At 38.9% G+C, this 26,117-nt stretch overlaps 1 protein-coding gene across 1 annotated transcript in view; it reads right to left on the bottom strand.

Moving 5' to 3' along the window:
• The window catches only part of Wasf1 (WASP family member 1), a 45,921-nt gene that overhangs the window by 16,144 nt on the left and 3,660 nt on the right, over positions 1 to 26,117 (bottom strand). Inside the window, 1 exon segment of the mRNA XM_021648667.2 lies at positions 370 to 530. Coding sequence (XP_021504342.2) covers positions 370 to 502 — 133 coding nt within the window. The 5' untranslated portion in view covers positions 503 to 530.

Here is a 26,117-nt window from a genome sequence, read left to right as displayed (position 1 = left end):
ATCCCATATCTGACGTTATACAGAACTCACATTACTAGCCAATCCTATCACTAGTGCTGGCCTTACCTTGCTCTCTACACCTTTGTTAATACGAAAAAGCAGATTCCACAGTCCCCAAATACAAACAGTTGAATCGTCAAAAACATTTTCACGTTAGCGCCAACAATTCTAATCACTGTTGAGAGATTCTGTTATTTCCTTAATAGGAAGAAGAAATTCCTTCTGTAACTCATTGATTTTACTTAAAGTGACTAAATTTCATGATAACATTATAATACCTCCTCAATTAATAACAAGGGCATTTTCTTAACACCGCTACCTCTAAAGCAAATTCCGGTTTGCAATATTCAAACTGATGCAAGTGCTTACTTAGGCTGCTCAGCTGTCTAATTATATTTGCCAGGGAAATGTTGGTCACACATTCCAGTTCGTTCTTAATGCCCCTGGGCAGTGCTGTATGGCACAAGTGCCGAGGGTCGATGTTTCTTTTCACCAGTGGCATCTTGAGATCAGCCGCTATCCCAGCTCACCTGTGAGGAGCAGAAAGAGAGACGTTCGTGTTATTCAACGGCAACAGAGAATGGCACACTGGAGAGTAAAGTTATATTCTGTAGGAACACAACAAAACAGAGCCGCTTGACCCAAACTCGTTAACTACTTCTTTGAAATTAATACAACTATACCATTCTTTTAAACTCATTTTCTGTAGCACTGGCCCCTGGGAAATTCACACTATTGTTATTTACCACGTGTACAGATTGGTACTGTGTAACTGCTGTTAAGAGATCCTCGCTAAGGAAGTCTAAAAAGGCTGGGGAAGCAGTATCAGATTTATATTTCTACATACACCAGCTGTGTGCTCAACAGTGCAACACCCCAAATCCATCAAATTTTTAATTACCAAATGTTCTGCTTCTTTAAATTTCAGTCACCCTCATTTGGGTGATTCCCATGTACATAAATTCAGCAAGCAAGGGTTGGGCAAACACCACAAGCCTCCCAACACCGTGGTTCAAGTCTCATTGACCACAGAATATTAATTATGAATGTATAAACTCAAGTGTCACTCCTAGCAGCCTGGGTCACAGATCACTGTTACTATGAGATGGGCACCACGACCAGTACGACAACCGTCATCAGTTAACTCATTGCACTGTGTGTGTTAAGTCAACCACAGACAGCAAAGCTTTTAGCTGGGATGCCGTCTTGCATGCCATCCTAGCCCCACGCAGAATTTTAAAAACAGGTCGCTGAAAAGGGGAGCTGACAAAGACGAAAGAGCAGCAAAAAAGGAGCAGAAGAAGATGCTGCTGACAGTGAAATTCAAATATCTAAGCGGAATAAGAGAACAGATGACGGGAAGTGTCACGACTGCCACTGCAGTTGCCTATGCGACTGGAAGAACTTTGTGAAGGTCAACGGATGGTCACAACGGAGGAGCGTGAGGAGCACGCTTGTGACCAAGGGGAGCACGCTCTGCAGAAGCAAATGCTGGAAGAGTCATTTCACATGCAAGGAAGCCTCAGCACTGCAGCACTGCACCCAGAGGGAAAAGAGAATGCGTCGGAGGCTGATTCAAATGCAGCAGGAAGGAGCTGCCAGGCTGCCAAGGCACAGGAGGGAGGCTCACGCTGCTTACTGCACTATTGAAAGCTGCACAAGGCAGACACTGTTCAAGATGCTCTCGGCAACATCTTCAGTAAGAAATGGGGAACAAATCCTTACTGCTCCTAACGTTTTAAGTTATACTTCCATCCAGTAAATTTTTTTTACTTTAAAAAAATGTCCCTACGTTTTAAACAGCAAGAGTTTTCAGTGGGTTTGGTTGTTTTTAACAGTGTGTTCTGATGTGTCTGGGCACAGATGTGCACTTGTGGACAGCAGAGAGCAACTTCTCAGAGTCCATTCTCTCCCCCAGGCGAGGGCTACAGGGATCAACTCGGGTCTCCAGGCTTGTAGCAAAGCTGCTGAGACATCTTGCCTTCAGATACTGCTTTGGAGGAAACAAACACACAAACAAAACCCACAAAAATCCCAAGGAACATTAAAACATCAAAATGAAACAGTTTAATTTCTACCACAGTTTACGATCAATGGTGTATCTGTGTTTCCTGTAGTCTCCAAAGGGTGTGTGTGTGTGTGTGTGTGTGTGTTCAGGACTGAGGCCCCAACTCTCCTCCTCCTAGACCCTCCCCTTGCTATAGTCCTTACACTCTGATCCTGTTTCACATGCTGCTCTGCCCGGAAGGCCTTTCCTTTTCTTATCCTCACAGGAATACTGCTGGGACTGCCCTTAGCTCCCTCCTCCAAAACCTCACTGAACCTGGGGAAGATGTACCCATTTACCTTTGGTGTGCTCAACTTTGACCCATGTTTACATTTAACAGAATTCTACCACGTTTATGCTTTCCTGTTGGACTTGTTTACATATTTAGACTTAAGTGAAAATTCTGAGAGAACCAAAATTTTGTCTTATTCAGTCTGTATTTCTAATATCTAAATAGGTGGCGATCAGATGACGCACAGCTGATCAACATGTAAGTGGAAGAAAAAGCAGTCATGACATACAAGGGCAAAACCAATACAACTCTTTCGGTCACCAGGAAGGCAGACACATATACCTTTCTAAAGCAACAAATCATGACTGAAGGAGTTGAGGGTTCTTCATCTGCATAGAAAAGGGTCATATTGAGAAAAATTATGTCCTACAGTTGCACTGCAAAATCAACATTTGCTGGTTTCCTGTACTGCTAGTGACTTGATTTTTCTGCCATCTCTGAACTTGAGCCCAGAGGCAACAGTACAGCAAACATACACCTTTGCTGGAAACACTTACAAAGTAGTTTCAAGCATTATTGTGATCACAAAACCAACAAAACAAAACAAGGCTTGCAGTGTGTTTATAAGAGCCTTCACGCATACCACAGAGGCACCTGAAAGAAACTCTGTCCTTCCCTCTTCCCTTTACTTCAGTTGTCACACCACACTCATTTTTCATTTCCCTGTCTTAAACACAATGACCACCTACCTAATTCAGCTATCAAAATCTCAGCGATTAAAAAATTATATGAAAGTGTCAGATTCCTAGTTTTAAAGACCCCTTTACCACTTTTAACATAGCACCTTTTATCAGATTAAAAGTACTCATTAAAACATATAAATTAATTACCAAGCAAACAGGAAATCAAATTTACTTCATTGTTTTTTTAATATACTGCAAATGACATTTTATTTAAAAGCAATACAAAGTTGTCCAGAATGAGCCAATTACAAATAAGGTTTTTAAACTATCAATGTTTAACTTGATTCTGAAGGAAACTTTTTAACAAGAAAGCCAAATTATATTGTGCTATAACATAAAACAACTCATTTCTGAAATTGTTACTCTGTTCCCCTAGGTCAAAGACATTACCATAGCAACCCCTACTTCCCAACTGTTATATAATCCAAATGGTTCTAAAAATAATTGAGTCGTCGAGATATAAAAACCTAAATCAATTCTCAGGTTTTTTTTACATATATATGTAAATATATATATATATTTTATCCACTGTTCTTAACAATTTAATTATATATTACTGATGCAAACTTAACAATGTATCACCTAACCAGACCAATTCTTAAAATAATTCTTAAGATAAGAATTTTGGCTAAAATCTAAGTAATGTTTTTAATAATAATAATAATAATAATATATCCCGTTTTTAGTGGGTATATTTCTAAATGCTGATGCGGGTTTTAAATTAGCTACAGCAATGCTGAAGATGATAGGTTTACTAAACTAGTAGACTGAATGTTCCCTTAGGAGAACAAAGAAAATGTAACTACTGAAAACCATTCAATCACAGAAAATATCTGACAGCAACCAAAATTAAAGCTCCATTTTGGTGACTATTATCGATAATTTTCTAAGTTCTTTTAAGTGTATTTTCTGTTGATTTTTAATGAGGCCACCTATGTATAAAAGCATAAAGCATCACACGAGTATCAAAATATCCCAAGATCAGATTCTACAATGATGTTGAAACTATAGAAAAAAAATCACAAAAACAAGTTATACAAACTCTCCTTTTCAGAACTCAAAAAAAAAAAACTAACCTATAAAAAAGTATTTAAAATGTTTAAAGGAGTCCATGTAAATAATGCACAAACCCCCACAGCTTAAAGACGATCAGATAATTATAACCAATAACCATGTTTTAGTTTAAATGCAAAATGTCCACCACACAGCCCTGTATTTAAAGGATCCCCAGCTGGTGACAGTATTTGGGAGGCTGCGGAACATCAGGACAGGCCCTGTTGGCAGAGGTGGGTCTATTAAGTGCAGGACCTAGAGGGATACAGCCTGACTTGTCCTGTCCTCTTTGCTTCTTAGTCTAGCTGCCAAGTGAAGATATCCACCTCACGTCCCTGCAGCCACAAAACTGCTCCGTCATCCCTTCCCCGTCAGCCAAACAAACGTGCCAGAAAACAAGGCAAAACGAACAAAACTTCCCTATGTTACTCTGGCCAATCCCTTGTCAGAGCAATGAGAAAAGTATCTAATACAACTTGCTAAAGCAATTATATAAGTCTTAGGATGCATGTCAAATAGTCTATGATCATTTCAAATTGTTTCTCAGTTTAAAAAACAATTTTCCATTTCCCCAAGACTACTGGATATTTATTCACCTAATGATCTACAATGTGATGACAAATTACTATGAAATAATTATTCAACTAAAGTGTTCCAGTACTTTAAATAAGAAATTTTGACACAGAAAACTTGTGTTTGTGTGTGTGTATGTGGTGTGTATGTGTGTGTTCGGTGCACTGGCCTATGTGTGCATGTACAGGCCAGAGGTCAACTTTGGGTATCTTCCTCCATTGCTCTTCCCCTTGCCATTACTGTTATTAATGAGATTTTTGCCATAGAGATGCACGCTGACCTGGAACTCGCTGCTGCAGATAGAATGCTGGCTCAGGAGCCCCCAGCTCTGCCCATCTCTACTCTCAGCACTAAGGTTACAGGCGGGCAGCATTATGTGTTCACATCTGAACCCAGGTCTTCTCACCTATGCAGCCATCACTGTCTACTGAGCCATCTCCCCGACTAAGAAACCACTAGAAATGTCCTATTTCCTTAAGATTAGAACTGATTTAATTACATGCAATAAACTATTTAAATAATCTGAACATGGAAGTGTTTAGAGAAATTCTCCATGAAAATAGCTTTCTTAAAATATAGTACAAATAACAAGATGCTTTACAGTTATGAAGGGCTAAACTGATTAAGGAAACATATAAGTTTTGAGAAAAGAATTCATGAAGTAAGAATTACATATACCCAAAATATATAAATATAACTTTGAATCACAAATTCAATTATGTAAAAATCACAGGCCTCTAAACAGTAAATTATTATAAGGTATATTATAAAATATACTGTTTAAAAGAGTACCAGCACAGGATTTTTTAGCTTGCTTCCCAACTCTCTAGTGTTCATATTCTAAACTTTCATTATTGTAAAGGAAAGACTGAAAGAAAAAAAAAAAGAGCTTAAAAATGTAATTAAAAAAAAAAAAGCTTGTGCCAAACCATTTCAGGATTATATAAAAATAACAAGTTTCCTCTTTGTTGCTTATAGTAAACTACTTCCTATTCATGGATCTTTAGAATTCTGCATTCAAGATAAAAAAAAATCAATTCATAATCTAAAGAATTATGATTCATGCTGAATAACTCCAGGTACCAGATTGCTTTGAGATGCCCTGGCCTCTGCTTAAAGAATTTGTCCCAAGAATAATGCTTTCTTTAAAAAGAAAAAAAAAAAGGGTATTTTGTACCTCATGTGACAATACATGATGTTACATTTTGATGTGTTGAAACTGGAAAGAATAAATTGTTAAATGAAATAAAGTAAAAGCAAATGAAATAAGATACCCAGCAACTGTAACATTGACAGTACCAACCAACTCAGGAAGAGTAGAGAGTACAGAACAGCAGTAATCCGATCTTACAGATACAAGTTTATTATGTGATTCCATGTTATTCTTCAAGAACACATGTATTTCTTAGATTAATAAAGCAGTACTGAAACATTACAAATCTATTATAAAACCATATTGTTACAGTAATGTTATTTTCAGTAGTTTAAGAGATGCTACTTTGAAATTTGAGATGTCTACCCCACCAGTTCAGATTAAATCACCTGAAAAACAAGATGAAACACTCTACACTGAAAAGCAGCATCTTTAGCCATTTGCGGTATCTCACACTGTAACCCCTGCATTAAAAAGGTAAGGCAGGTGGATTACTCAGTGACACAGTGGGTTCTTTGAGATTAGCCTGGGCTACACAGTTCTTTTGAGATTAGCCCTGTCTGAAGAGCAGTGTTTATGGACTGAGTGCAGCCACAGCACTCACATGGCCATCCAACTACGCAGTTTACTGAACACCAATGATTCCATTACTGTTCTATCCCCTGATGGGGGCAGGCAGTCTCTTCCAATTGACTAGGATCTAGTGCCTAACTAGGTAGGCTCTAACTTCTTAAGGAAATAAGCTTAATGAGACCAGGCCGATTAGCAAGAGTTAGCCAAGTTGAGGGAATTGAAGTCTCTGTGCTTATTTATTTATTTATTTATTTATTTATTTTTAACTCAGGTGTATCAAACACACAAGAGGCCCAGAACTGGGAAGTGCTTTGTGGGCTTCAAGCACTTGGCAGACAGTGAACAAAGACCAGCAAGGGTAGAATGGACCAGAAGTATGGGAAGTATTAGAAGGTTGAATCAAATGTGACCCTGAACGTCATGCTGAAGATGTTCAATGCTACTTAATAAATTCTTTGAAGGAACTGCAAACTAAAATCAGGACTGAGCAGTCAGTCTGACCTTGGTTGATCATGCTCTCTATAGAGACTTGGGCAGCAGGAAATTTTGAAGTGGAGGTAGACCAGTTGGAATTTGATACAGATGGTAGTCACCAGAAAGTGATGAGAGTGGTATCAACTTAAAGTATATCCTACGGGTAGAATAAAAGAGGAATGATGATTAGGAGGGAGATCCAAATTCTGGGTGTAAGAAACCTTCTACAGTCAGTCCAAACCCAAATAATTTCTGAAGGACAGCAATTATATCAATACATTATTCGGATCCATAAAATCTGTGAAACTAAAGAGATTCATGAACAGTTGGGAAAATAACCTTCTGGGATAGTAATTTAATGATGTTTGGAGAAGGAACCAATGGAAAAGTGGCATGTTTTAAGGTGAAAATCAATTGAGGTGAGATATTTAGTGGTTTTGTTCTTCCTCTCCTATATGACATGCGTAGTTTACTTATTTCAGACCCAAAGGAGAAAGCTTAGATCCATATAGCTGCTCTGTTGTATAAGATTCCTGTACCCCATATATGTCCCGTAATCCAGTTCTCCTGTGGACAACACAGCCAAGGTAAACAATATTCCTAGCTCTTCAACTTGCACTGCTACCCAACCAACCCATGCACACGAGTGATGCCTTCTTTCTGCAGAAGACAGCTTGGCTGAAGGAGTATCTGCACTATCAATGACTCATTTACTTCTTGACTGTTCCGATCTCACTCTTCCATGTCTGAGGAAACAGAATGTATGGTGACCATGTCAATGGCATTATCCATACTAGTCTGTGGAACTAAACAGTCACAGTGAGATAAATTTTTAAAATTTCTTTTTAAAATAGGCTATTCAAAATGCAGTTTATAGGACTTCTTTGACTATTCTAAGGGTAACAGTACAGTGACATACAGGATTGGGAATTTTTAAGAGCCTAAACAATATTTTCTAGTATTGTGTTGGTATGGTATGCATGCCAGAATGCATTTGTGAAGGTCAGGGAACAACCCTGTAATGTTTGTTCTCTCTCTCATCTTTATGTGGGTTCCGGGAACCAAACCCCGGTCACCGAGCTTGTGGGCGGGACACAGGACTTTTTCCCATTTGAGTATTTATTTATGCATGTGGCACATCTGGGGCGGCCAGAAGACAACTTGGGGGCTTAGCTCTCTCCTCCTACAGCGTGTATTCTGGTACTGAGCTCAGGTTGTCAGGCTTGGCGGCAAGTTTATTTACCCCCTGAGCAATCTTATCAGCCCCGGGGTAGAAAAGGTTTTAAGTTTATATTAACTGTTAAAAAAAAAAAAAGTACTGTATTATCACGTTTTGGAGAGGAAAAACACTTTCAGACTTCTGATACTAACATTGGATATTACCTACACACATGCACGCATAAGATCCTTGTACCTCTTATACAACCATGAAAACAAAATATACCTATGTAACTTCACAGAAAACTATAAATAGTATCATTCGCTGCGAGGTTCTCGAACGCTCCCATAAGCACTGCCTGCCCATACCAACTGCTCCAAAATGACACTTCCCTTTGCTACGTCAGCCATTTCTGGGCGCAGTCATTTCTCTGGAGAAATCTGATTTACACAATACCCACTTGCTACTAGCCTTACAGTGTGAAAATATTTATATCAAAGCTTGCCTCACTAGCATCAGTAAACTGAAAGATTCAAGTTAGACCACTTGCCACCAAGGCTATGATAACAAAACCATAAAGACACATACTAAAGTCATTCGACATGCAGCCCTCCAAAGGATTCAGTGTGCTCTCAATACTCCTTCTGAAATAAAAATTAAAACAAAACAGTAAATGAAGCAGGAACTCTTAAACATCTACAGAGATGCTCCGGGTAGGAACTGTTGTAGGCCAGGCTAAGCCATGTGCTCAGAGGGGCGCTGGCTGCTGAAGATGAAGGGCTGGGGACACAATCTGCTTCTCTGTGTTCTTCTAACCACACTCCATTTGTTCTTTAATAGTAAGTTGAATCATACAATGCAAACTCTACAGAAACGTTTTCTAATTCTTTATTCAGAGAATAAGTAAAATTTTACTGAACAGAAGAAACATAATTTTTCTTTTTTCCTAACAAAAATGGAAGAACATGTAATTTCAAAAAGTACCAAAGTACATCGTTGATAGCACAGAACAGGCCCGCCCACAAACTCCTTGCACATGACTTCTGCCAAGATATGAAAAATTCACACCTGCTCCAACCCGTTTGCCATTTGCGGGCCAGATCTCCTCTTTGTCTTGATCTGTATTTCTAGATATTGGCTAGCTGTCTTATCTTCCATGTCTCTTTTAAGGAAACTCAAAATCACAGGCCCTGCTTTTCCCTGGGGTGGAGGCAGCTCTATCACACAATAGTCAGTTAGGAATACTGGAATCTTTTTACTTTTGGTCTCACCATATTGAGTTTGTACAAAATATCCATCAGGTAACTTTCCGGAACTGGTGACATTAGTGCTGCCAAGTCTCTGACAACCCTTAAGTGGTCCAGGCTGTGGCGGTGGCTTAGTGGGGAGAAGCATTTGCTGCGGAGGTGTGGGGACCCGAATTCCGACCTCCAGACACAATGCAGAGCTGCTGTCTCTGCGATCCCAGCGCTCCTCACATAAGACGGGAGGCAGAGGCAGGAGACACCCAGAAGCTTGCTGGACAGCTACAGACATGGTCCTGGGTCACGTGGGAGGTGAGGACTGGCACCTGAGGCCCTGACTACATACACACACACACACACACACACACACACACACACACACACACACAAAGTGCACACACCAGTGAGGCACACACACACACACACACACACACACACACTGCACACACCAAAGCGTCTCTTTTAACTGACAAATAATCTTCCATTTTCCTCAAATTTATATTCTCATTTGCTTCCCAAACACTTGGAAAAACACATTTTAATTCCTACATGACAGTCTGTAGGATATGTCGTAATTTAACTTTCCTCCAGTGTTGGACATTTTTATGACTTTTAATTTTTTTTTGTAACAATTAACACTGGGACAAGCTTTCACCATGGGCAAGTTTCTATTGGCTTAAATGTGATAAACTCAAGACCTCTGAAATACTTATTTTCAAAATATGTCTCATAGGAAAATACAATTTGTAGTTCTCACATGACGGCATTTTCCTAATTTTCTCAGCTCGCTAACTTCTTTGTGCCACAATTTCTTACCTTTACAATGACTAGAACATTATCTACCTCAAGGTATTTGAAATGGCAGCTCAGACGGTTATCACAGGCACAGATTTTAGAGCAGTCCGTGCTGCACGGTAGGAAAGGAACACACACCACTGCTAACGTCTTAGCACCGTGCACGCTGGCAGGCAGCACCCGGAGCCTCTCTGCCTTCTTTCTGTTAAATGAGGAAATGTGTGGATACAGCATTGAGGGGCAAGAACGGCTTCCCCACACAGCGCAGGTGAGATGTAATCAAGCACACCCTCAGCATTCGCCTAAGAGGGCAGAGATAAAATGGAGCTTGAGGACAAGTTTCAGTTATGACAAGGAGACAGAAGGCTAAAATTTAGAGATGGGATATTTGCTGGTCACAGAGGTAGGAAGTTCTCAAGAATACAGTAGTGATTTGGGAAGGCTAGAGAAATAGGTCAAATAAGAAGTATTCAAGGAGTGAGCATTTGTGAGTGATAAAAACAAAAGGCTTGTTCTGCTGGCTGACTCAGACAATCAGGTGAATCACAGGAGAATTACTGCCAGATCTCTTGAAAGCAAAAGGTCACCTGTGCTTATGTTAGGGTCTAAAGGTACAAGTTAGAGCATGCAGATATAAATAGCCTTTCTAACTTGAATGTGTATAAATAATAATGACGGTGATCTCTTACAAATTCCAATGCACTGTTCACTTCATTTCATTACATCAGATTGACTTTCTCCTAATTATTATTCCTGGACTTGCTAATTACTGGGAATACATAATCACTTCAATATGGTTTTCTATTTCTTAGTTTTATTCAATCCTATAAAGAAACCCTTTTACTATTTTCCTTTCTATTATAAGTTCATGGCATAACTTGTCATCTTGGCATTTTACTACACAGAATAGTGTTTTTTTCATTTCAAACCTGTGCATTTCTATATGTATTTTCTCTTCTTGGACACTTCCAAAGAAAACCACTACCAACTATAATCCTCACTGTTAATAGTTGAGAAAAGCCTATCACTTTCAAGACAGTAAGAAACATTAAAAGCAAGACAAGAAACTTGTCAGTTCAAAAATGATGCAACAAAGCTGAGATCAGATCTTAGGTTTCCACATTTTGTATATCCTGCTTCTTCTGTTCATAACCTGCTGCTATTGTAAATCCAGTTAGTATGTCTGACAAAGCAGCCTCCCATCTCTCACAGTATCCTACAGCACTTCCGATGGTATTTTGAGGTTGCAAATAATGATTCCCAATTCTCAGATGACGACTCTTTTCAACAAATAGCTGCAGATTACACGCAAAATTAAGGCTTAGACATCAACAGAAATGGAGATAGGAAGATCAACTTTAAGAACAGTCAACAGTAACATTTGGCTAAAGTTTATAGCCGGTCAGACAATGAAATCAAAACAAGTAAGAGGTTAAGGAGAATATTAAATAGACACATGCTATTCAAAATATTAAGTATCGGCCACAGGTGGCTGAACCAAGATTAAACCCCACTCCACAGTCATATTAATCCCACTAAAGACGCTCAGTGGCCACGTGTGGCTTATGGCTGCTACTTGTATGGGCTACTTATAGCACTGCAAAGAGCTCCAAGGGACAGCACTGATGGTTCAGGAGAGGTAAAATGGCAGAGGTGAAGATATTTTAAATTAAGTTTAAGAAAGGTAAAGCACAGAAACTCATCTGAAAGAAACACAGAAGCGGTAAGAAAAGGAAAGAACAAAAATGTTCTGAAACGACAGATTATACACTTTAGTTTCCAAGGAAAAACAATCTTTAGAAGAGTAAGGTGACGAATGTTTGATTTAGAGTGTGCTTGTGGAATCAGCGCAGGATGAGGAGCGACACAGTAAACCACGGTGCTTGAACATGCATGCATATGACAGCGTTAGTAAAAACTGCCGGTTTCCCAAAGTGCTGGACCCAGTTATATCCCTACCAGCACCTCAGCAACTCTGAGGCCCTCCTTGTTAACACTTGACATTGGACATTAGCACTCTGACCACCCAAACAAGGCCAACCATGCTTTATTATGAAGTTTTATCTCATCTAATTTCAATTTCAGGCCAGGGAGATGGTTCAGTAATTAACCAAGTGCTTGTCACCCTGAGAACTAGTGCTTGGATCCCCAGAACACACATAAACGCTGGGTGATGGAACATGGCTACCTACTTATAACCCCAGCTTCAGAAGACAGGGACATAGGATATTCTTAGCAAGCACTAGCCATACAAGTGAGGTCTAAGTTTGATTGAGAGTCCCTGTCTTAATTAGTAATAGACAGACACACAAACACACAGAAAGAGAGACAGAGACAGACAAAGATGGATAGACGGAAGCAGGCATAGATGGACAGAATATGAATGACTGAGGATGCTAGATCAGGCTCCATGTAATCTTGTCACAGTACTTGGCAGAGCTGCATGAAGATGAGAACCACCGATACTGGGACAGACACAGGACACGGCCAGATCCCAAGGACAGGACAGCTATCAGCGAAGTGCAGTGTCATCACAAGGCTCTCTCCACATCTTCGGTTCCTCTGGCACTTGATAAGGGTCTTCAAATATCAATTCCTGCTGATACCAGATGGTACCCAGTAGAGCCTAATATTGGGCCATGGCCAGCTAAGCGAATAAATACCATTATTCATAAGGGCACAGACACTTTGGAAAACATCTTTCTTTAAAGGGCTCAAAAATAAGCATGGCTTTAGCAATTTTTAAAAAAACTATTCGGTATTAGAATGGTAACAATGAATTTAAAAATATCATCTTGACAGTTTTACCTATTCAGAACGCTAAGTTCAATTTATACATGTCTGTCATGGTAAAAACTCTATTTGAAACTAACTTTTATTGGCTACATTATTTATGAAATAACAACATGGCAAAAAGAACCACCAATTCAAGTTAAGTATATAATAAAAACTAAAAGCCAAAGAATAAAATAACTAATTGTATTAAGTCAGGATAAAATAAAGGAAGACTGGATATAAGGCTCTTCTAGGGGCATTTGTATTTTTATCACTAATAAATTGATAAGGAATGGGTTTAAACATCCGGCCGCTAGAAGAGAAGGGACTCATACAGTACACAATAAGGAAGGTTTGAGCCTGGAAGGCTGGTACTCTGCATCAGAAATGGGAAAATGGAGGAACTGTCTTTAAATCTCCCTTAAAACAAAACAAAACAAAACAAAAAAACAAAAACAAAACACTAATATATATTAGTCCTGCCCTCACACACTTAATTTCTTTACAAAGATATTTCAAGATGATTCTTTTTTTTTTTTAAGTACAATTTCTAAAGTAGAAATTGTATGGTTTTAGGTTGACAACTGCTCACAATCTACAACATAATCTACTACATAATTTTATCTTGAAAATTTAAAACTCTTCAGCCAGTTTCTAATACAGCTTTATTTCAACAGCTTTCAGCATGTATTTTAACACACCCTCTCCAAATTAATTAAAAATCCAGAACAAAATAACTGATATTTTATTCTTATACTCAATTTTGGAGTATTTAAAATAATAAAATATGAGGCCTAAATTTAAGCTCAACCAATTACTTTTAATAGAAAATTAGATCAATATAATAAAATTCTACGAACAGTAAAACTAAAACATCTAGATTAGTTTTGGTTTTACTGTTTATTATTATTATTATTACATCATCATCATGGTTTTTTTTTGAGACAGGGTTTTTCTGTATAACTAACAGAGCCCTGGATGTCCTGGTCTCGACTTGTAGACCAGGCTGGCTACTGAGATCCTCCTGCTTCTGTCTTCCAAGTGCTGGGATTAAAGGTGTGCGCCACCACACCCAGCCTATCTTATTTTATTTTATTCTTATTCCCTAGAAGCCCATTTGTTTTCTAGTAAAACAGAAAGGAGAGGATCTAGATGGGAGTGGAAGTGGGAAGGAACCAGGAGTAGAGGGAGGGGAAGCCATAATCAGGATATATTATGTAAAGAAAAAAAATTTCAATTAAAAAATAAAATATTTGAGTACCTTTATTTCTTTTTAATGTTTAAAATTAACTCTTTGATTCCAGACATGTATATAATGTATCTTCATTGTACTCAGCTCCACCACCCTTTCGTATTCCCACTGACCTCTCTCTTCTTCGTGTATTTTTTGTGGTGGAGGAGCTCACAGAGTTAGGGGTGAATTAGGAATGACTGCATGTGCATGGGCAGAAGGTTTTTTACTGGAGCAGAGCAACCGATCAGTGAATACATTACTGAAGAAAATGGCTCCTCTTCCCCCAGCTTCCTCCTCTTCATTAACTGCCAACGGCTCCTCGAGGCCTTCTCCCATCCATGACAGAACGCGGGCAAGTTCACTCTTTTGCAAGTCTTGTGGAGGTGAACACGGCGGCAGTAACTTCATGAAGGCAGCAGCCATGTCATGTCCAGAAGACACTGCTTCACAATACGCCTCCCCACCCTCCAGTTCTCATTCTTCTTGTCTCTTCTCCTAAGATTCACACTGAACCTTTGGTGGTGGTGGGCATCATAGAGATGTTCCGTTTATAGCTAAGCGTTCAGAAGTCACTTATTCTCAGAATTCTGACCAGTTATGAGTCTCTGCATTGACTGTAGAAACATCTCTGACCAAGACTGAGAACAGTACTAATCTATGGGTATAAATAAAAATATTTAAAAGATAATCTGACAATCTCTCCATTTAGCCAAACAACAGTAAGCTCCCATGAGGGTGTATGACTTATACAAGCACAGTGTTTTGCTGCTGGTTCGTTTTTTAAAGGAGATATGAATTCTCTCTCATGGAGCAGGCCTCAAATTCAACAAAAAGAGTTGCTGGTTGTCACCATAACATTCATGTCAGTATTGCCCCAATAAACATATCTTGTTCAGCAGGTCAATATTATAACGTCCAGGATTCACAGCGGTGAGAGCCCTTCACTGCTGTATCTCCCCCAGCAGGCTGCATAACACCTCTGGAACTATCAAAACCAGCCAGCAGGGAGGAAGCTTATGGTTCAGCTCTACCTTGATTTCTCTGCGTACAGCAACCAAAGCATGCAGCCTCATCAACAACACGGTCTTCTATAATTCTGTCCGGTAACCAAGATCAACAGCAACAGCTGGTATTCTTTTGGGGGGACTCACAGAGAGGCCCTCCAAAGTAAACTTGCTACTAGTTAACTGAAACACAAATATTTGTTTATGCTAACAAAAGACCAATCAAATTATCCATTAAAACTGTGCAACTTAAAAAAAAAATTAAGTGCTTTTGAAACTCTGATTACAAATTCTTAGCAAACCTTTAAAATTCTAGGCTTTCTTTTCCTTTACCTTTTTGAGCTGAGGATGGAACCCAGGGCCTCGAGCTGGCTCAGCTAGTCGCTACCACTGAGCTAAATCCCCAACTCCCAAATTTAAGCTGTCATTGTATTCATTGTATATTAGGCATATTCCACCGTATACCCTATTTTAGCCTTCTATTGCTGTGAAGGGCTACTGTGACCATAGCGACTCTTAAAAGAAAGCATTTAATTGTGGCTGGTTTGTAGCTTCGGAGGTTTTTGGTTCATCATCATTTATGGCAGGAAGCATGGTGACAAGCAGCAGACCCGCTGCTGGAAAAGTGGATAAGGATTCTGCATCAGGATCCACCAGGCAGTAGGAAGACAGAGACACTGGGCCTGGCTTGTGACTTTGAAACCTCAAAGTCCATCTCCTCAAAAAAGACCACACCTCCTGATCTGTTTCAACTAGTTCCACTCCCTGACAACTAAATATTCAAATGTATAAGCATATGGGGGTTATTCTTATTTGAACCACAATATTCTCCTACATCCCTTAACACCCCCCTTCTCCCCATGGACTCTTTTGTCCCTCTAGACAGTTTTGCTTCTACTTTCATGTCATATATGCATTCATGGTTATGCTTATCTATATAAAGCCTAAGAATCACAAATGAGAGAAAATATACAGTATGTTTTTTAAGACTGGCTTAATTCACTTGTGATTGTCTCCATTTACACACATTTCCCTACAAATAACACGATTTCATTCTTCACAAATAAAAAAAAAAAGTCAAGCCCAGCTTGGCTTATAGGAGGTCCTGTTTTAACAAAATAACATGGCGATTAATGAATATAGCATCCTAAAACTTCTTTTCTTCTGTTACTTAATTGCATCCGGCATGGATCCCAACTTCATCAGTTCTTATCGTTATGCTGTAATACTACCAAATCAGAGTGTAGAGTAACAACTGATTTTTATGGGTCAACAATTTAGGCTGAGCTCACTTGCGTTATGGCCAGCTGCCGAGGAGCTGGTTAATCGACAGTGTCCCTGCCAGGACGGCTTCCATCTCTTCTCCATGATTACACATCATCTATTTGTCATAATGCCCAAGCTCAGGGTCAAAACACAACTTCCACCAAGTCTGCTGGCCAAAGCCCCGTGATAAAGAGGACCAAGAAGGGAGAAGCAGAGTCATCAAGCCTGTTAAGTACTGTACTTTATATACATACAGATGTGGGGGGTTTGTTTTTGTTTGTTTGTTTGTTTGTTTGTTTTCCAGACAGGGTTTCTCTGTGGAATACACCTGGCTGTCCTGGACTCACTTTGTAGACTAGGCTGGCCTCAAACACACAGGGATCCCCCTGCATCTGCTTGCCCAAGGTGCTGGGATTAAAGGTGTGAGACACTACTCCAGGCTGGAAATAGAAGTTTCTAAAACTAGTACCTAACCCCAAAATAGTATTATACACATCAGAGTCAACAGAAAACTATATTTTCTAGGTCTCACTTATGTCGATGTTTTGTCCATGACACTAATTTATTATGGCAACATCCTGGCACTCAGATAGCTTAGGTCTGCAATTCATGTCTTTGTAGTAATCCCATAAAGTACCTTCTCAATGTTAATTTGGGCTACAGGTTTAAATCAAATCTGCTTGACTACTTTGGGATAGCCTACCTGTCTTACAAATCTTCCACGGTCAACTTAAATGAGAGGCTGTTTATATGCCACAGGGATCATTTTGTCCAAGTCTGATGGTGGAAAGTGTACTTTTTTCTCAGTGAGTATAATTCACTCAACAAATCTCCACAGAGAGCCTATGGTGTTAATCACTGTGCTAGACAAGATAACCTTAGCTCAAGATATCCTCCTTAAAGCGTTAGGAAATATTAACAGGATAATTACTTCCAAAAAAAGTTCTGGAGTCCAACATTTGAGTTGAAGTATATTATTTGTGCATTTAAAATCTGTAAATGCTAATAACAGTGGCGATTTTAATAATTATTTCTTTTACTTTATGTGTGCAGTGTTTTGCTTACCTGTACGGATGTGTATCCCATCGTGTGGTGCCTCTGGAGGCCAGAGAGAGTGCCAGATCACTGGATACAGAGTTACAGATTAACGTGAGCTGCCAGGACTTGCTAGGAACCACACCTACATCCTCTGCAAGACTAGTAAGTGCTCTTAACTACTAAGCCATTGCTCACTCCACCAAGAACGGCAATTAAAAAACCTCCAACACCCATACACATTAACATGCAGTCAAAGATGTATCACTTGACTCTTCCTTCTACTCACTGTCTACATTTTTTGCTACTACTAGGCTGACTGTATCTTCAAAGTAAGTATCAAATTCATCTATTACTTTCCCATCGCCACAAACAGCCACCCTAGATCAAGCCGCTATTGTTTCTTGCTCTAACTAGAACCGGTGTCCACTTTGGTGACTTGAGTTTATTCTTGCCTTCCTGAGGCAACTACTTGTAGTCCTAAAATACAAGTCCAAACATGTTATTTTCCCTGTTGCCCTGGCTGGTTTTAGGTCAGCTTGACATAAGCTAAAATCATCTGAGAGGAGGGAACCTCAATAGGAAAAAAAAATGCCTACGTAAGATCAGGCTGTATGAGTGACTGAAGTGGCAGGGCCCACCTCAGTGTGGGGCCATCCCTGGGCTGGTTGTCCTAGGTGCTGTAAGAGAGCCAGCTGAGCAAGCAGTAAGAAGCAAGCCAGTGAGCAGCATCCTCCCCGGCCTCCGCATCAGCTCCCGCCTCCAAGCGCACACCTCGGCTTCCCTCAATGGAACTGTGTGTGACTGTGTCACCGTGTGTGACTGAGGGAAATACGTCACAAACCAACCCCTTCCTCACCATGCTTTTGGTCATGGTGTTTCATCTCAGCAATAGCAATCCTAACTAAGACACCTGCTTAAAAATCACTAGTGCAGCTTTTGGCTGCACTGTAAAGTGGGAATGTAGTCCTGTGCTGTCATGTGTTTGTCTTTGTTGTTCTATCTCTATCATTAGAGTGTAAGTTCTGTATGGGTAGAAACCATGTTTTATTCGTGACTATCCCAAAAGACAACAGTTTTACGTGTGGTTTTCAACAAATAGTTGTTAAAATAATTCGTGTTTACTTTTGTGCAACACTGCATGGCTCTTTCTCCAAGAACCACACAGAGTAAAAAAAAAAAGAAAACTTCATTCACTAGAGGGAATGAAAAAGAAAAAAAGATGCCAGGCCAAATCCCGACCATTGTAATATTTATTACCTAAAAATAAGTGCCTGCAACTGTCAGCTAGGAGCGACTGGTCTTAAGCATAGATGAGTGGGAGTTTGCTCCTGAGAAACAAAGGGCTCATCCTATCATTGCCAGTGTGACTTTCCTCACTCTGCTACTTCTCCACAAGACATCAGCAATTTGTTCCAACACTTAGGAATGGGGTTGATGGTTCCTAAACATAGGAAATGTAGTTTCAGAGATAAAATTACATCCTATTTCTAGCACAAAAGCAGTAACTACACTGAAACAAAATTTGTAACAATGTTTGTTTCCAGGCAATGAAAAGAGGAATTTTCCAAGAATATGAAAGAATAGCAAATCTTTATGGCATGAAACTAGTATAATAAACCAAAATAGCTAATTTTAAAAATTTACCAAATAGTAACTACCGCAAAATGCGGTATTTTCCCAACTTTATTCAGAAATGTGTATCTTTTAATCTTATGAAATATTGATTGCTGTGGATTACATAATCTCTTTTTGAACATACACTTTCACATGTAATGGAAATAAAAATCATCTAATTCCTAGCAACTCAGGGATAAACAGTATACATTTTACATTTTACCCAACACATACATGTTTTAAATTGGCTATACTACCATTTAGGTATACTTATTTTGTGAAAATCTTGGGGTTGTTTTAGAATATTTTTAAGCTTTGATAATTTGATATCAGGATAGAATTTATCAGTTACTCCAGAAACTGTTGGTTTAAAAAGCACTTGTTTTACTATCATTAGAATGCTCTGGTGATAGGGAAGAAAGGCTTTGGAAAATAAGTATACTATATAGTACGTACTACTGCTGTATTTTAAGTCCACAGGGTAATACCACGGACAAGACCCTTTTTTATGAACTATCCAATAAAGAGTATTTGTTTTGCTTTTCAATGGCTTAACTGTAATAAGTTAGTGTGACTATTCTAGTCATGTTAACTTTAAAGAAAGATGACAATGATGTATTGAAAATCAAGACACTTAATTTGTTGGAGTCTCCTATTAATCATTTCACTCAAGCTTTCTGTATGTGATGTGTATGTGAGAGAGTCCTGGCGTGTGTACAACACATGTGTGACCATCAGAAAACAACTCTGGGGAGTGGCCTCTCTCCTTCCAGTGAAGATTCCACGGATCACACTGAGGTTGTTAGGCTCACGAGGCAAGTACTTTCACCTACTGAAGGATCCCATGGCCGACTCCTGACTGCGTACAAACCACTGGCACAACAGCTGCAGTCTGCTATTGTGAAGACACTTCCTCTAACTGCGGCAGGATTACTGCCGTCACGAATAGGTTCTGATGTCTACAGAACACCCTGGCCCTCAGTCAAGGAGACAATATTTGTGGCCCTTATGTGTTAGGCTATGATAAAGAGGCTGTTAGCATTGTCTTGGGTGGGAAGCGTGGTGGGGAAAAGCCCTGAGAGAGGCCTGTGGCACTTCTTCCTTCCCTGACTGTGATGGTCCTGGGTGTGTTCAGGGTTATAGAAAGTCAAAGGCTGAATGGGGGGTTGGGACTACAATTCGGATTTGTGGTTTGTCACCCACTCCCCAGTAAGGACCCTCAACAATCTCAGAAGAAGGATTTAAAAGGAGTCCTTTATTTGATCTGCCAGTACTCTTCCTGGTGAAGAGATGCTTGTTTACATTTCTACAGAAGTCAGGTGACACGGCCTCATTCAAGTCTTTTAATGGTAAACTGATCTGGTATTCTGTGCGAGTTCCTAACAACCATCTCCAACATTCCAACTTAGTAAGGAAATTAAAATAATTCTGTTTTCTTCTCTAGGTCTACAGAAAGCCAGAGTCAGAAATAGATGAAAGGCATTAATATTTGGCTAGAATTATAAAAATTCTGTTATTGTCTGTATTTAAAATTTAGCTCTTGCCTTGAATTATACCTTTTCACAAAGTTGTTGTAAGGATCAACTATGTAAGAGATGCAGCACATATCAAATCAATAGTTTCCTAAAGTCAATGACAGAAATGAAAAGACAGACCCATCAAGACCACCAAGAAAATCTGCACCTAAGTAAATGATACTAAAACTGTCAGAAGACAACAGTAGGCTGTGAACGCAGCTCGGTGCTAGAGAACCTCCCTATCATGGAAGAGGCTTCATTAATTAGTCTATTAACTAAATTAAGTCTGAAGGGCATGGAAAAAAATCCCTAAGAGGAAACCCCATTTTACTTATAGATGGACAGGGAAGAGTTACACTGAACTGCTCTCACTATCAGCTACTGGGACAAGGGAGCAAAAAAACAGAGTAACCAACATAAAGCTCTGTACTCAGCCATTCCAAGGTGAACAAACTGCTTTCTCAGGCAAATAAAAACTAAGGAAATTTGTCACCAGTAAATACACCTGTCAAGAAATGACAAAATTCTTCCACAGAGAAAAGGGGGATATTAAAACAGGCCAGATCTACGTAAGAATATGAAGAATGTCAGGATACATTAAAGGAAGGTAAAATAAAATCTTTATACATAGCTGTTCATTCAAAATAATACATCAAGGTATTATGTGATAAAATTAAGCGAAATGAATGGCACCAATATTACAAAGGACAAGACAAGGGAATTGGGAACACTGTTAAAATGCATCTAAACTACATGTTAAATATTATTAGAATACTTATATGAAGACTTGGATTAACTATAAATGTATCTGAAAAATCTGGGTAACCATTAAAAAAAAGTTTTAAAATATATAACTGATATGCTAAGAATAGAAAGAAAAATGGTGTGATATAAAATGTTCAACTAAAGTCAGGGAAGATGAAATAAAGATTAAAAAAAACAAAGTATAAGTGTAATGAATACAAATTAAAAAATATGATAGCCATAATTCAACTATCATTAATCACTTTAGATATGAATAGTTCAAATATACCAATTAAAAGACAAAGATGTTCAGTAAATAAAAATAGCCAACTACATACTGTCTACAAGAAACCTATTTTAGAAAGGCATAGATTAAAAATAAAAGAATGGAGAAAATCCTGGAAGAAAAACAAACTTACCAACCTAAAATTTTGTGTTCAGTTATTAAAAAATGAACACAAGGCATTCTCAGTCAAATAAAAACCAGCAGAATTTGTCAGTAGTGAGTAATACTGCTGTCAAGAAGCAACAAAGCAAGTTCTTCAGAGGGAAGGAAAATATTAAATGATAGGCCAGATCTATACAAGAAACTTTTAACTATGTCAATATGAACCTGAAGAAAGCTTGGAGTACCTAGAGTTAGTAAAGGTAACTTCTGAATGAGGGAAATTATCTGGACTTTTAAAATATACTATAATAAGATAAAGGGGTTCCTTTACTAAAATAATACAACAGTCTTTTTAGTGTACATGTTCTTCAGAATAGGACACGAAAATGCATGTGGCAAAATCTGACAAGAAAAGATGGCTGGATATACTAACAGAGTTGGAGACGTCAGCATTCCCCCATTAGTAATCAGCAGATCCAACAGGAAGAAAAGAAAAAGTAAAGTAGAAACTATACAATGTATGCTCTCAAAGGACAAGCAGATTAAATAGCAAAAAAAAAAAAAAAAAAAAAAGAGAGAAAATGCCAAAATATTTGGAGCTTGAATGCCATATCAAAAGTCTCAAAAGAATTTTTTAAATATTCAGAACTAAAGGAAAATATGTTCTCAAAATTTGTTTGACATCTCAAAAACAAAGATTATGGGGAAATAAAAAAAGGTCAAACCTGAAGAGGAGACAAAAAGACTGGGAGTTCAGGGCTATCCTCAGCTACAAAAGAAAGACTGAGCCATCCTAAGCTACATGAGACTTTAGCTTAAACACCAGCAAAAGGAAAAGTGGAAAGGAGGAGGTTCTTCAATCAATAAACTTCCAACTCAAGTAATGAAGTGTAATGGGCCTCGAGTAAGTAGAAAGAAACTAGTAAAAAGGACATAAATCAATGCAATTAAAAACTGGAAACCAAGAGAGAAAAATCATTGAGATCATACATGGGTTCTTTAGAAATAACAAACCTGACGGATTTCTAAGTCAATCAGGAAGATTTTGCTTTGGTTCTTCACAAGTGATTCACTTTTCTCTTTCTGCTTAAATTTTCTATAACTTTCTGGCATAAACTCCAGTACGTGTATTTTTAAAACTGCCAAAAATAGACAGATAATAAGACAGGAGACATTTCTATTAAGAAGTAGAAAAAAAAAGGCTTAATTTTGTAGACAAATTTGCAAGCTAACAAACAAGCAAAAGAACCAAAACAACAACAAATAAAACAAAAACCTTCTTTTAAGCAGATTTAATCGATGCAGGAGCGTTAGCCAACTAAGAGTACTGACCACTCAGGAAGGAAAAAAAGCAAGAATCTGGGCTACTATTTGATACATCCCAAAAGCTCTGCTGCCTTCATCACTCAAAATTCAGCACTCTGCAGAGTTCCTCTAAGATTCGTAGCTTTAAGAAATGACATTCCTGAGAGTCTAGAGTAGCAGGAAAAGACGAACTGGAAATCATACATCTGTATGGAAAATTCACCTCCATTTTTATTAGCCATGTGACCTGAAACAAACTACATTATCTACAACAGAATGTTCCTGGGTAGCTGGCAACTATCTAAAATATAAGTCCAACCACTACATGCTAAAAATAAAGATTTATTACAAAGACACAGAACAAAAATAGCATCTTTGATGAACTCAATCTCAGGACCACGGACAAAGACACTCTGGCCTACACTCAGGAAACTGCAGCTGCTCCTTGCTAGGACCTTGGTCCTAAATGTGGCCACTTATTTACCTAGTCTGTATGACAAGGAAAACAGTGGTTAGAAGTCTCAGAGTGTGTATCTTATAGCCTACTGGACAATGAAAGGAAAACAAAATTGTTCAACCTTTGAGCACATGGGACTCAGGAATAAAGCTCTCTTAGTGACTTGGTCTTATAAGTATCTAGATAAGCATCTAGAACCAGGACTCAACAGAGCTGTAATTGGTCTTCCTCCTTCATAACAGTCCATAACCTCTGTAGAACTAGACTCTTGTAGTCTAGCTCCTACGCAGCGACACTCCCTCTTACTATGCCTCGGGCTTAGCATTCTGTTGGCCTTTATAACAAATCAATAACTGGTTCAGCGGAAGGTTGGTAACACTGGGTTAACCAAATGCAAATGAGCAGAATGGTAGAACTGACATTATTGGGGAAGTCAGGGAGAAAGCATTTCCCAGACTGGTACCAGTATGATAAAATAAACACAAAAACCCTGTGAGGTGACTTGCATATAAAGCAAGTGTAAAGAATTATGTTGGAATTTTGATGGGAAATGCATTGAATCTGTAGATGGCTTTTGGCAAGATGGCCAACTGGACTGTTGTACAGGAGGCTTTAGCCAGCAGTGTATTGAGACAGATACTGGGACTGTAGCCAAGCACCGGGCAAAGTTTTGGGGGTCCTGTGGAAGTGTTGGGGGAAAGACAGAAGGACCTGGAGGGGACAGGAACCTCACAAGAAGACCAACAGACACAACTAACCCAGTCCCATGGGGGCAAACAGAGACTGAGACATCAACTAAGGGGCATGCACAGTCTGGACCTAGGCTTCCTGCACATATGTGGCCAAAGGGTGGCTTGGTCTTCATATGGGGTGCCTGGCGATTGGAAGGGGTGCTGTTTCTAATATGGACGCTATTGTCTGCTTTTGGATCACTTCCCCTTGGCAGCACTGCCTTGCCTAGCATCAGTGAGGATATGCTCAGTCCTGAAGTGACTTGATGTGCTGGGGAGAACTGATACGGGGGGAAAAGGAGCTCCCCTTTTCTGGAGGTAAAGGGGGGAGGCTGGGAGGAGAGGAGAGAGGGGCACCCTTTGGATATAAAGTAAATAAACTGAAATTTAAAAAATAATAAAATTATCACTTATAAAAAATAAAGCAAGTGTATATTTCCTTTCCGTTTAGGAGAATATGCTATACATTATCTTTGAATATCATTAATCTCCAAACAAGTTCATTAAAAACCTCCAACATAAATGGCAAACAGCTGTTTTGTGAGTCCTTTTCTTAAACCACTCAGATCTTTCCATTCTCATAGCAGAATGACTTGCCTGCTATGCTGTAGCAATTGCATCCACTCAAAATCCATTTAGCTTAAGCTAAATAATGGGCAGTAGGAAAATAAAAATAAAACAGGAGATAGAAGGACAGAAAAACAAACACCCCAAATGCCTTTCTCCTTGATACATATATAATTCACTTTTCAATCTGCCTCCAACTTCACCACAGCCCTATCAAAGCATTCTATGCCACAATACCATTTAGTTGTGCCGAGAGCTTATTTTAAAATCAAAATTAATAATGTGATAGTAACTAAATACCTTGCTTCCAAGAGGAGACATGTGAAAAAAGTTTAGAACTATGTTCTTTTCAGAAGTAGAACTAGAAGGGAAAAGTCCCTGACAAGTGGAAATATTAGAAAGGAAAGAAGTCTCACATGAAAGGGGAGAGTTCGTTGTACAGATTTTTTCCAAGTACTTTAGACTTCTGTTCTCGGGATGAGGCCAGCAGGGAGCCTCTACTTCAACCTTTTGGTATTGCAACTAACAAAACCAAAGCTCCCAGGAAGTATAATCACAAGACCCCCTACACCCTTCCAATTTCTCACATCCCTAGCTTCTTGCCTCATATGATATCAGGCGAAGCAACGTGAAATCCAAGCAATAGCTTCCTCTTCCTGCTCCATGGATGAAAGAAAGCAAGTTCCAATAATGCTATCATTGTTAACAAGATGAAAGAACTGGTAAACAGAATTAGGTATTTAAGATATATTTACATATTAATATATATTTGTTAGCATAATTTTATAATTTTCTAATTACTAGGATAATTCTGTAGTTCCAGGATATAATGGGTTAAGTAAGCTTTCTGTAGATATTGAGTCTAATTACCAAGCATGCAGTTTCTGAGGAAACAAGTTCCAAGTGTGATAGTTAATCTTTACTAGACACGTCCCTAGACGGAGAATCACCCAGGAGACAGAGGTTTCCAGAGATGGGTAACCGAGACCCACCCTGAATGCTGGTGACTCCATTCCATGTGCTCAGATCCTGGCTGAATAAAGCAGAAAAACTAAGTAGAGACCAGCGCTTCTCTCGTTCCCAACTGTCGATGTGCTCAGTCGCCTCCAGGCTCAGGGCCCCGACCCCACACATACACTGATGGACAGCATTTCTTCAAACACTAAATGAAATCAATTGTTCCCCTCCTGTAAGCTGCTCTCATTAAATTTCTTATTCTTTCTCAGCAATGAGGAAAGGAACTACTGTAAAGTCTTACAGCACGGTATCGTTTTAAAATATAATAAACAAGTTAAGACAACCAACTCATAAAAATTCAATATTCACAATTAAGAACTGGAAGTGTAGCTTAAGTAGTAGTGTGTGGCACACATAAGACCCTGAATTTTATCCCGAGACTGAGGGAAAAGAAAACAAACAATAACAAAAAAA

This window comes from Meriones unguiculatus, chromosome 20 (genome assembly GCF_030254825.1).
Source record: "Meriones unguiculatus strain TT.TT164.6M chromosome 20, Bangor_MerUng_6.1, whole genome shotgun sequence".
NCBI classification, from domain to species: Eukaryota; Metazoa; Chordata; class Mammalia; order Rodentia; family Muridae; genus Meriones; species Meriones unguiculatus.
The sequence above is the reverse complement of the archived record's forward strand: the minus strand, read 5'-3'. Positions and strand labels throughout refer to the sequence as shown.